Source organism: Chenopodium quinoa, unplaced genomic scaffold, assembly GCF_001683475.1.
Source record: "Chenopodium quinoa cultivar QQ74 unplaced genomic scaffold, ASM168347v1, whole genome shotgun sequence".
Classification (NCBI taxonomy): Eukaryota; Viridiplantae; Streptophyta; class Magnoliopsida; order Caryophyllales; family Amaranthaceae; genus Chenopodium; species Chenopodium quinoa.
The window spans coordinates 1-12,611 of NW_018743155.1; the positions used below are offsets into that span (position 1 = coordinate 1).

General features: G+C 34.0%; 1 protein-coding gene across 2 annotated transcripts; it reads left to right on the top strand.

The window, feature by feature from the left end:
- The first annotated feature begins 10 nt into the window (after nucleotides 1-10).
- On the top strand, nucleotides 11-9,764 carry LOC110732168 (7-hydroxymethyl chlorophyll a reductase, chloroplastic-like). 2 transcript variants are annotated; one of them, XM_021912077.1, is made up of 19 exons: nucleotides 11-116; nucleotides 204-312; nucleotides 1,161-1,245; nucleotides 3,664-3,775; nucleotides 4,304-4,388; nucleotides 4,475-4,516; nucleotides 5,132-5,210; nucleotides 5,684-5,735; nucleotides 5,823-5,885; nucleotides 6,821-6,918; nucleotides 7,150-7,185; nucleotides 7,275-7,336; nucleotides 7,475-7,502; nucleotides 7,733-7,812; nucleotides 8,405-8,474; nucleotides 8,569-8,626; nucleotides 9,026-9,090; nucleotides 9,166-9,260; nucleotides 9,346-9,764. In XM_021912077.1, exons 1-19 carry the CDS (start codon nucleotides 41-43, stop codon nucleotides 9,443-9,445), a joined length of 1,395 nt encoding a protein of 464 aa, XP_021767769.1. In that variant the 5' UTR covers nucleotides 11-40; the 3' UTR covers nucleotides 9,446-9,764. The 2 variants fall into 2 exon arrangements, with proteins under 2 accessions (XP_021767769.1, XP_021767770.1); XM_021912078.1 differs by lacking the exons at nucleotides 11-116; nucleotides 204-312 and adding an exon at nucleotides 341-584.
- Nucleotides 9,765-12,611: the final 2,847 nt, after the last annotated feature.

Consider the following 12,611-nt stretch of genomic DNA (forward strand, 5'->3'; position numbering starts at 1 on the left):
AGGACAACCACAACCACAACCACAATCGCAACGCTGAGGAATGACAATGTCGACCGTGCTCATGTCTTCCTTTTCCTTCACTCCGTCCACTATCTTCGCTTGTTCTTCATCTCCAGGTTCTCTCTCTTCCCTAATCCTCCTTCTCATCTTCCGGTGGCAGCAATTATCAATTCTTAGCACACTTTAATTATTAATTTTGACAGATAATTCTAAATCTCCGAATCCAAAATCCGTGAAAATCCGACCTGATTGGAGAGAAAAATCTCGACCAATTCCTCCTGGTGGTACTTACCCTGCTAAAGATCACTGCAGGTTTCGCCTTTCTCTCTCCTCTTTTCTCATAATTCGTTTGAAATTGCTGTTTGGAGAGAAATCATCAATAGAGCTGTCAAATCGAGTGTTCGGGTTGAGTCCATCTGATTCATTGGTTAGTCAACTTGGACCGTGTTAGTTTTTGGCACCTCTACGATTTACTCGTATGTATATAATTAATAATACTACGCGAGTGGTTGGGTTGAGTCCATCTGATCCATTGGTTAGTCAACTTGGACCGTGTTAGTTTCTGGCACCTCTACGATTTACTGGTATATATGTAATTAATAATATTACAAGTATCAAATAAGTTTAATTTAATGAGAAATTGCGAATAGTTTTGAATTCTAGTTGTTTAATATGAAATTAATGATATTAGTGATTGAGGGTTTGACACTGAAGGTAAAATGTGGACTACTTTATTATTTTAATACTGAAGGATTTCATTGGTACTATTGTTTATCTGTTACAGTAAGTTAAATTACAAAAAAATAAGTTTAATAAGTGTCACTATAGTGATAAAAGTGAAATGCGGCCTATTATTTTGAAACTGAAGGATTAATTGCGAGTATTGTTCATATGTTACGGTGGATTTATCCCCAAATAACCTGTTGGAAAGATTGTAACGATATTCAATTTTTGAAAAACTGACGATAAAAGTGATTTAAGGGTTTGACCCTATTAGTTATATGTGGCTTATTATATTGAAACGGAATGAATTAATGTGACTGTTGTTTCTCTGTTATTATTTTCAGTTTTCAGGTCAAATTAACTTATTGGGAAAAGATTAACACATTTATTATTATATTTATTTATTTTTTATTTTTATAATAATTTTTATGGCGCAGTCGATGTGGACTTTGTGATACCTATTACATTGCTCATGTGAAGGAGGCATGTGCTTTCTTGGGAGATGGCATGTCTAGAATAGAAGTATGCTCCTTCTCTTCTTTATTTATTGTTAAACTTTGCAGTAGTTATTATTACCAAGTGGCTCCTTTTTGACAGGCTAAGATGTTACTTTGTTTACTGTTATAATAATTTGTGTATGTGCTGTAAATTGATGCTAGGAATTGAATTAAATAGGACTTGAATTTGCCTCTCAAGCCTTAATATTGCATATTTCTTTTGTTCTCGAACACGTTGAATGATTTATGTATAACCAATGTGTTGATGTTCCTCACATGGTTCAAAATTACTAACGCATCGTTTCAGTTTAGCTGTATTGTGAAGTATTTTCAATTAACAAAATTGGGGTGCTGTAAAACTCTCCATCTTTATCCCTACCTTATTAAAAGTTTAACCAAACACTTATGAATAGTTTTATGCCATCTATATCCCTTAAAATGTTTACTTACATGTATACCCCCATTTATACATGCAAATCACATGTGTCACGTTTTTCTTGTATTTTTTCCTTTTGTTTTTACCATTGTAGCCTTTTGGCTTGTTTTTTTTTTGGCCTTTTTTTCTCTACCTTTTAAAAAATTTGAGATAACTCTTATAAATTATGTTTAGACAATTATACCATTTAAAACTAAAGTTGTAACATAAAGCCAAATTTAAAAAGATTCCAGAATATGGCTAGCTATGATGCGTGCGTCGGCCACCTTAGTTTTAGCAAACGTTGCAACCCTATACCATCCGTACATCCGTATTTCACTCAAAAGTTACTTGCAATTTGGAGATATAGTGAAAGATTTCCCATGTCTCTTCAATAATTGATGTGTGCCTCTAATAGTCTACTCTAATAGTAACTACTATTATACAGTAGCATATAATTATTATAAAATCCTATAAAGACTTTGAAATTAAATTTGTACTGCGACAACCTTAACACCGCCTGTGATCAATACATCATTTTTGTTTTCATAATATTGTGACCGTTCCCAAAACAAAACCTTATATCAAAATCATGATTCCCCATATCTAAAATCAACTAACTATTGATTTATCATGGGTATATTCGCTGATATTATCTACTTTCACAAGTTTGTTACTTGTTGCCCTTAACTCCATGTCCTGACCCTTCGCAAAAGTATGCTTTTCGAAAATTATCCTAATTCATGAGCTTTTGAATATTCAGTAAAAATAATTTAGGCTCTGTAAAAAATAATTTATGTTGAGTAAAAATAAGTTTAATTCAGCAAAATTAAGCTCTTTTCATTAACACTAAGTTTTAATCATTAAAATTTAGTAAATATAAAGAACAAAAATAACAAAGAACCAATAAAAAAAAGTTTTAATGATTACAAATAATTTAGATTCAGTAAAATTAATTTAATTTTAGCCAAAATAGTTTTAGTTTAACCAAAATAAGGTTTAGAAAATAAGACTTTAGTCCTTTGACATGGTATCAAGAAACAACATGACAAAAAATATATGACTTCATCTTATCCACCTTCTATTTTTAAAGTGATATATTTAGTGTTGGGCATGACTAGAAGGCCTTGCATCCACACTTTAAGCCCAAAAAGCTCTCATGTGAGGGAGTGTGATGTGAGGGAGTGTGATGGAATATAAAACCAATCTTGGTACTTTAACCTCTAGCGTAGACTTGTGGTTGAAATATTAATTAAAAAATTAGCTTGTATTTAAGCTTAAATTAAGTCTTGCAAGTTGCATTTTGATTGTACTTTCACGTAGCCAAGCTTAAGTCCCTTAAGGGTAGTCTTGTTTCATTTTCACCCCTCCCTACTGCTTTAATCATGTCCCCTAGTGCTAACTAAGAGTCTTAGGTATCGAAATTTGGGCTATAGCTAGTTTAATCTGTTTAGATCATGGTTTATGATAGAAAAGGAATTTTATTAGCTAAATTTCCATAGTTTCCTCAATGTAATAAGGAAATAAGAGCTCCCAATGATTGACTAGTGGCATATATGCATTGACTGATGAAGGTGTTCTCTCCATCTTTAACTTTTGATCTAGCTTTTTACAAGTGACTTTTCTGAGAAAACTATAAGCTACTTTTTTCTTGCCATATAGAGCTGAATTAGAATCTGAATGTTAACAGCATGAAAATGTTTGAGCTGTTTATGATACTAGATTAATCAACCAGAGTTAAATCAGTAAAGTGGGCATATGGCAATTCTTGCTACATTTTGTTCCTTTTATCTTTGATGATTGGTCTGTTATCTTCATCCTTTCAGATTCTTGCTCTCATACCTGGAGCAGAACTACCTTAAAAGTTAGTATTAATTACTAAAGTGGACATTCTTTTACACTTTCTCAGGTCACTTCACAGTGACTGACATAGAATTCCATCATTTTTTTGCAAGTCTTAAGTGTCTTCACATGCTCTGCTATACAAATCCATTCTGATTAGCTAATTTGCTTTCTTTTATTTCCTAGACTTTGGAGCCCCTGGTCCATGGGAGAGGCAGGAAAGAGGATTCCCTTGATGAGACATATCTAGGAGTCTATGAGGATCTATTGTATGCTCGTAAAATAAAACCTGTCGAAGGTAACTATTATCCTCTGAATGATGCCATGGCTTTGCTAAACATTGAAGACTTTAATACTGATCAATGATGTATCTATCAATTTTCTGACCATCTTGTCTATTTCAATATGATTGAAGCTGGTTGTTCCTGTTTTCTGGTTCTTTACAAGAAAAGAAGAAATTGATATTTTAGCTCCCTTATACCTCACAAATTTTCCATTATGAAATTTTATTGATCTAAAATAAAGTCATTTAAATATGTATCAAATGATGTAAGTTGGTGATGAAGTTCATTTTGTGGTAGACTACTTCTTTGTTGTTTTGTTGAATTGGCAGATTGCCTTGAACAGCAACTTGTTGCTCAATTAAAATGTAGATATATTCTTTGGTAATTAAAGCCTGTCCTCAATGTATTTATTTATTTATTAATTTATTTTTTTGTGGTGGGGGTTGGGGGGGGGGGGGGTGAGGTGGGGTGGTTGTGGCTTTTTTGCAATACCGAGAGTATTCCTATTCTGATGGACTGGTGTTTGATTTTGCTATTAACAGGAGCACAGTGGACGGGTATAGTGACAACTATTGCTGTTGAAATGCTTAAAGCAGGCTTGGTTGAAGCAGTTATCTGCGTGCAGAGGTAAATGTGTAGCTTAATAGCAACTTGTGGTTTTATTTTGTTTTCATGATCACTAGTGCTCTAACTGTCCATGTTTTTCTTTGCAGTGATCCAGAGGATAGATTCAGTCCAAGGCCTGTATTAGCTAGGTATTTTCATTAAATGCTATGCTATCAATGATTTTCTTTGGAAATTTATTCTGCATTGCATATTAGGGATGGCCAAACGGGATATCCTATACAGTTCGTATTTTCAAATATCCAAATATTTTGGATCAAAATTTTGACCAGATATCAGATCAGAACTCAATTAAGTGTTCCCCTCCCCCCTAGTGTTCTTGTTACTTGCTAAATTTCTAGAGTTTAATGTTTGTCAACTTCAATGATTGCCAAAACAAAAGAAAAACTTGATTTATATGAAAAATACCAAGTGAAAGGAAATTAGTACAACAATTTAGCATATTATGGAGTATATAATAACGTCAAATAATTTAGCTGACTGTGTAATGTATGAGGTTGCCAGTGGGGCATGGTGCTTGCAATGCTAGGCTTTTGCTTTTTCTGTCTTATTTTAAAAATAATTTTCAAACCATATCCGAATGTTTTCAAATGCAATCTGAATCCAATCCAACAAATTCAGATATAAAAATTGGATCAGACATCCTAACTTTAAGATAAAATTTCTTTGCGCACCCTTGTTGCTTATATCAGCTGTTTACTTGTATTTTCAGCTTGTCGTTTATTTTTTTCCCCCCTGTTGAACAGGACACCAGATGAAGTAATTGCAGCGAAAGGTGTTAAGCCAACTTTGTCTCCAAATCTTGACACACTTGCCCTAGTTGAGGTGCCTGATAAGTTTTTAATAGCTTTAGCAAAGTATTTCTTTTTCCTCGATTTTCCCAAGTTCTTCAAGTAAAATATGTTAAGAAGATGTTTGCTTCTAAGCAAAACCTACATTGTGTTGAGAAATATATTGATGTGTACTACCTTTTGATATACCTTTTAGACTTAGCTAAATACAAAAGAGAAGGACTAAACAAGGCATAAGTATGGATGGAACTATGAATACAAGTTTGTTGTTTTCTAGTGTTGTAAATATTACTCATACCTTATCACATGATTAGTAATATAATGCTCCACTATAATTTAGTATGGAATCGTGCTTATATGTCTCATATTTGTGTAATGCACTAATGACAACTGGGAAAATCACTTTGAAATAGAGGGAGTAGTGTTCTAATGTTATTCTAATATAAGTAAGAAAATGGGAATCCTTGAACGTGCAGAATTTATCTAGTAATGTTTTGGATCTGACAGGCATCTGGTGTAAAGCGTCTTCTCTTCTGTGGTGTTGGCTGTCAAGTGCAAGGTGTGTTCTCCTCCAGAACTTAGCAAGCTTTATCTTCATATGATTTCTCATGACTTAGGACTGATATGCAGGATAACTTAACTGCAGCACTGAGATCGGTGGAGAAATATTTGAATTTGGAAAAACTGTATATTCTTGGCACCAATTGCGGTGAGTGATCTTATGTCAGGACTTTTTTGGGATGGGTTTATATTTAATTTTTATTATCATTTTTATTTTTGTGTTATATGGAGAGGGTTTGAATCAGTATGCTTAGGTTTTTACTCAACCCCTGTTAGAAAATCTGTGTTCTGTTGTCATCTTCATTTGAGCAGTAGCTTTATGGTTTAGGATATACTCTCTTCCTATGTTGCTCGTACTTGGGTACCCATGTCTGACACAAGTATGTATCCAAGTGTCCGACTTGGCTTAGGGTTGAAGTGTCCTATCCACATCTATGTATTGATTATCCAACAGACCAACACAGCTACTTGATATATAATGTTTAGTCTGTGTAACATAGCTGTCATGTCTTCACGAACTTATATTTCTTGTCAAAGTCAAACCATATTCAACCTGACCAAAGAGATTCAAACCTCTTTTTTCCATTTATTAAGTATCTTTAATTCCGAATAGATATTTTGAAAACACACATTGAGGTAGATCTAACAAGATCCCATTTGATAATTTTTTTGTCTTTCTATTAACTTGAATTTAGGGTCAAAGTTCAGTCAAAGTGGGAGATAATATTAGACAAGAGTAGAACAGAAAATTTCATATTAGTCCAAACCATACCTTAAAAAATCTAGTCCAAAACACTATTCCAGGTGAAAAGAACATAGTCTTAGATGTTTTAATTGTTTTATTATCTGAGATGCTGATCAATTCATTATTGGCCCCATAATTTCAGTACATGGTGCCATTACATGAAACTTTGAGCTACACATGCTTGTTGGCTTTTCATTAGATTAGATTGATGCCATTTTTGTTCATTCTAAATTGATCAGGAGCTTCCATATCTGTGAGCTTAGGTCACATTAAGTGTCCTTATCTGAAAATTGTGGGCAGATAGGTTATCTGTGTTTTTCACCCTCTCTTGTCAACAGTGGACAATGGAACACGAGAAGGACTGGACAAGTTTTTAAGAGCTGCAAGCAGCGACCCAGACACAGTGCTTCATTATGAATTCATGCAAGATTACAAGGTTCTAATATTTTCATTAATTTATTCGCCGAATTGTTGTGAATTTCCATGTTCATGTGCTGCTGCTGACCTTAAAATGTGCTCATTCACATTTCTTGACAAAGGTTCAGTGGCTCTCGTTTTCTTGCTTGGTATTCTAACTTTGTTTAGGTTTCTTGCTGAAGATAGACTGAGCAGAAATAAGTAGCTACTAGTATCCTCCATTAATACAATCTTTCATTGATTATGCTAGGTCCATTTGAAGCATTTGGATGGCCATATTGAAGAAGTAAGATGAAATTCTTGAACCATCAGCATCATGAGATATCATCTTGGTTTATGCACTACCTATATAGTCTAATCTTCTATATCAAACAGGTCCCATACTTCTGTCTACCAGCCAATGATTTGGTTGATGTCATTGCCCCATCCTGCTATAGGTAATGGCTAAGTGGCTAGCTACATGTCTTGTTGCTGTAATGACTAATTTTATCTTGTATTCTGCTATAAACTATGCAGTGTATGCTTCCAAAATTTCTTCCATCCAATCATTCTGATATGTGACTGTCTTCCTGCAGTTGTTTTGACTACACAAATGCATTGGCGGTGAGTATCTATTTGTCAGAAAGATGTTGAGCTATAGGTCTTAACATAATCATGTTACTTTTTTGTGTGTATGAGTTATACTTGTTTAGTAATTTTTTATAGTTACTTTTTTCTTTTTAACTGGGTATGGTTATGAATTATGATTAATCAGAATACTGTTTGTTTATTTTTGAAAGATACGTTCAAGTTTGTATCTTATATTGATATTTGAAATTTTCATGTGGTATTAGGATTTGGTAGTAGGATATATGGGAGTTCCAAAGTATTCTGGCACCAGCATGACACAACATCCACAGTATGTCACTGTAAGGTGAGTGAAATTTCCTCCTCAGTTGTGTCTCAGATATCGTAGGCTACATGCTTAGAATACCCGTTGACCCCCTTCCCCCCTTACCCTATAGAAAAAAGGGTTGGAACTATCTTACATTCAGTAAGGGTTCAAGTAAACCCTGTAAAAGTTGGTTAGTAAGGAAAACTAACACAGTAAACTTTATCAAATACAAAGAAACTAAGCATGCTTAGTGCAGTGGCAGTGGGTGTGTAGACTTTAGCAGTTGAATGCTTGTCCACAATGATTTCGAAAGGAAGGAAAACATCCTTCCTAGTTATTATAAATAAAGCTTAGCATTTTCTTGCGTATGCTTTTATTTCTATTTTAAGTGTGGTAAGGAATGTTAGTATTTTCCAATATATCCGTCCCACATTTTAAGGATCATATAATTTCTCCTATATACCTCACCATTCACCACACTCCCCACCCCCCTTTCTTAATTGTCTTTTCAGTTCATGCATGCTTACAAGGCATGTTTTCTTCTGTAACTGTGGTTTGTGATAAATAGTCTCTGATATAAAAGCAACAAAATTAGATCTTTTTTTCTTATAAATGTTGTCATTTATTACAGGAATGAACGTGGTAGAGAGATGTTGAGCCTCATTGAAAACCTCATAGAAATTACTCCCACTATGAGCAGTGTACGTTCCAAACTATCTTCAAGCTGTTTTAGAGCGTTTTTTGTTTTCGTAAATTTCTCAACAACTGGGTTTTTGTTCTAATTCTGGTGTTCAGGGAAATAGGCGTCCATTTGTAGTGGAGACTGTTAAAGCAGATGATGATGCTAAATTTGGTATGTATTATATGGTGTTGAGCTATGAGAGCCACAATCATTGTCTTTTACTTCACAAGCTAAGGGAAAGGAGTGTTAGTGTTATTCTATATAATTGCTGAAACGTAACGTAAAATTATTGGCCATTTTGCTGAAACAAAAATCTATTGCACTTTCAGAATTTTGATGAATCTAGAAAAAAAGAAAAGGATGAAAGACCTTTTTTTATTTTTTATTTATTTTATTTTATTATTATTATTTTTATATCCTTTGGAGAATAGTGGTGTTTCTGGGGATCCAATGGCTTAGAGGGAATATAGGCTTTTTGATTTATAAGTTCTTACAGCTTAATGCATATCCTTCTCCAGTAGCAGAATTTGAAGTTGATTGACTCTAGCTAATTTTCCTCCTTTTTTGCAGGGATGGGGCCTTCTCAGCCTGCTCCAAAATTTATTGGAAATCTGATTTCAGCTGTCCTTAACTTTGTAAGTATCCTTCATTACACCTTTAGGGTTACAGGTACTAGCAATGGCCCATTTTTCACTTATTTCTTTATCCAGATTGGGCCAAAAGGTTTGGAGTTTGCCCGTTACTCACTTGATTATCATACCATTCGGAACTACCTGCATGTAAATCGTGCCTGGGGGAAGGAGAGGTGAGTCCGTGAGTATTTAATATATTGTCCTAATCCTTAAAGGGATTATTGTACACATGGTACTAAAAATATGCATTGAAACCAGGGCCACTAAGCATGTACCTTCATACGCAAGGAAACTTGTTGAGATGTACAATAACACTGGTGAAATTGACAAGATGATTTCCAGATCAAGGAGTGGATAATATATTATTAAACAGAACAATTCTGCTTATCCAGAGGTTTAGCATGTGAGTTCATTAATCTAGGTCAGTTAATCCAATGTGTAGCATGAAACATTCTTCTGGAAAAGTATTTTTTTCCGTTTTGGCCTAGTTATGCAGCTGTACTACTTTTTTTTATTGGTTAGTTTTACTTGTACATAGAAAGGCTTATCTTCTAAAAGCACATTATGCTATCACAATTTCTTTTCCCAAATTCTGTCATGAATTCATGATTAGTGTCCATGTCCTGTTTGAACCTGTTTTTCTGTGTATTCTTTATTATGATCCATAATTTAAAGTCTTCTGAATCTGCAATTGAAAATACTCACTGTAAATGTTCTCCGCATATAAATTCTAATTTTTTGTACTGAATGCTAAGACACAAGTGTGGATGTAATTGACAGTTTTATGTAATCATATGCTGGCAGCGATTGTTTAGTTGTGTTAAGGCCTATGTGCCTGCCATTAATGTGTTATATTATTAATGGTGAACTTGTGAAAATAACTAAAGAAAGAAACCTTTCAGTATGAAGGAAATACCATCTAGGTGAAACACTTTAATTTCCCATTGTGGCATAATTATTCGAGCATGCAGATTGGAAACTGGCGTTTCAAAAGCTATTTACAAGGGATTTTTGATGTTATTTAAGATACTGTTGAAATTCTGCTTAATTTGCTGATAAATAACTATTTAATAGAAGTACTCTTACCAATACTCACCATCCTTCTTTTCACCAATAACAAGATTGTCCTTTGACTGTTAGAATGCTAGGTCTAGATCCGGGCATCCCCTGCTGACAAAAACATGGGAATAAGAGTTCGAGCCTTATATTCCTATTGATTAGTCTCATCTTAGCCAAATGAGCATTGTCTTATTGACAATACTTATTGACAATACTTATTCCATATCCAACCCCAAATTCTTCAAAATAGACCCTTTTTGCTAGTTCAGTTCTCTACGTGCCTGTCTCTATAATCAGAAGAGATTTCAAATTAGCTGGCTTCAAGTTTATCTCTAATATTTTTGAAGAATCGGAACTGAGTTCAGTTGGGGTGAGGTCGAGGAGATGGGGTGTAAAATATGGTTGGTCCACCTCTTAGATGAATGGTTGGGAATGCATCAAGGGGAAAAAATGGGAGGTTGAGATTTTGTTGTTTTGCTAGCTTAGGTATCAAAATCTGAATTAGGAAATGGAGGAAAAGAATTGAAGAATTTCTAATACACTGTTGAGAGGGAATGTTAATATCATGTGCCAATAAAAATACCCTGCTTCAGCATGAAATTTGATAGATTTTAGAGGATTGCTTTTTAAGGTATCAGAGTTTGTAGAACTGTATGTCTGTATGGCATTTTTAGTTGTTCTTAATCAGTGATATGTAGTTTGGATGTACAAATTGATATTTCAGACAAATACAATTTGTATTACAGTAATTCTTTCTCTATTTTGTTTTAATTGCAATGTTGGAGATTTCACGCTTGTCAATGCACATTTTATAACATAATTACCTTAAGTTATATCGTGTAAAAATTAGAATAAGTTGATGTTATGAAAGCATATTTTGGGACAACTCTAACAAGATCCTACATGACTATTATTTTAATGTATAAATCACAAAAGACTATCAAACGAGTGTGTAAAAAGTGTAAATCCAAATGTTGTGATTTAAAATAAAAAAACGTAGGAAGTATAAAAATTTGAAAACTACCTTAGTGTCAAAAATCTCAAAAACTATATAAATTGTTGTTATCGGCCTTGCTCCAACATCTTTTCAGCAGCAGAAGTTGAACCGAATGCCTATGTACCTTGGACCTTAACCAAAAAGACTAGGTAGAGACTTCATTATTGAGCAAAAATAGGTGGTACTGTTGCCAACTTCTGATGTAGAAGTTTGAAGTATTCAGCATTTGTATATGTCTGGTTTTGGTAGGATTTGGTCCTTATGCAATCCATTGAACTTATCATTGCTCAAATGTTGTCAATCTGTCTTGTGCATGCTATGACATTTGGATAGACTTGCTTAGCTAGTAGACTGTCTTATGTTGTATTGAAGACTTAGGTAAAAAAATATTTCTAGCCACTCTCTCCTCCAAAGTCCAGGCCTTCCTCAACAGGAGGCGATTTGTTTGTTGAATCAATCAATAAGCTTATTGATTATGTAATGTTATTAGCTTATCTAGCCAGCTTTCCTAGCCATATATTCTCGTTCACAACAATATCTTGAATGTAGAATCATATTATTTCGTAAGAATTATTAAACCTGGTCGAGAAAGAGTTGGTTAAGAAGAATTGATTGTCAAAGATTGCCTTTTGTCCTTTCCTGAGATATACATATAACCTGCAGCTGAAAGCACTAGATGACATTGAGAGATAGAAGGTTCAAAGTTTATAATTCAGCATTTATTTTTATGACAAAGTTTTTAATGTGTCGTGGTAAAAGGATTGTGAAGGGAGACATGGAGTGAACTCTTCTGCAGATTTGAGTCAAACAGCATGGGTCTCATGTGGGTTCTTTTATTTCTACACTGCCCTTTTTTAAAATTAATTTATTCATTTTTATTTTCTGTCTTCTGTTGTTTCTTCTTCTTCTTTGTTTACCATTTTTTGTAATCATTTAAAGTAAAGTCTGTACAATAAAGAAGAATAATTTTGATTGTATTATATTTGTTGGCTGACGGTTAAACTGATTATAGGAGTATTTATTGTATACTGTTATTGGCGTTTTCTGGGAATATGGGACAAAACATGGAATTTTCTGTTTTCAGTAGTGAGAAATTGTGGATGAGGAGTGACGTCGGTGAAAGGATCTTAGTGGCTGATGTATTTACACCATTCATTGGAGAGTTGAGAAGCTTCTGTTGGTCTGTTTGACTGATAAACTGTGAGCTTTAGGTTAGAAAACCAGAGTATGAAGTCGGTGCTTGTGTTATCTATATTCGGCTACTTGTTTTAGACATGAGTGAGTATTCAAGTGTTAGACTAGGCTATTTTATGATGAATTTTCATATTTTGGGTCTATATTGAATTGTCAATTATCCATTCCCATGACGTACTATCAAAGATCTGCTACAAATAATTGAGGTGAAATGAAGGATTTAACGCTGGACCATACTCAAATTTATTGGTGTTGGGCAACTTGATTGGTAAAA

What these genes read in the sequence shown, in the direction of transcription:
- LOC110732168 (XM_021912077.1), top strand. Translation starts at nt 41, where the DNA reads ATGACAATGTCGACCGTGCTCATGTCTTCCTTTTCCTTCACTCCGTCC. An exon ending in ATGGCATGTCTAGAATAGAA is followed by an intron (nt 1,246 to 3,663) that starts GTATGCTCCTTC and finishes TTTATTTCCTAG; the next exon opens with ACTTTGGAGCCCCTGGTCCA. An exon ending in CGTGCCTGGGGGAAGGAGAG is followed by an intron (nt 9,261 to 9,345) that starts GTGAGTCCGTGA and finishes CATTGAAACCAG; the next exon opens with GGCCACTAAGCATGTACCTT.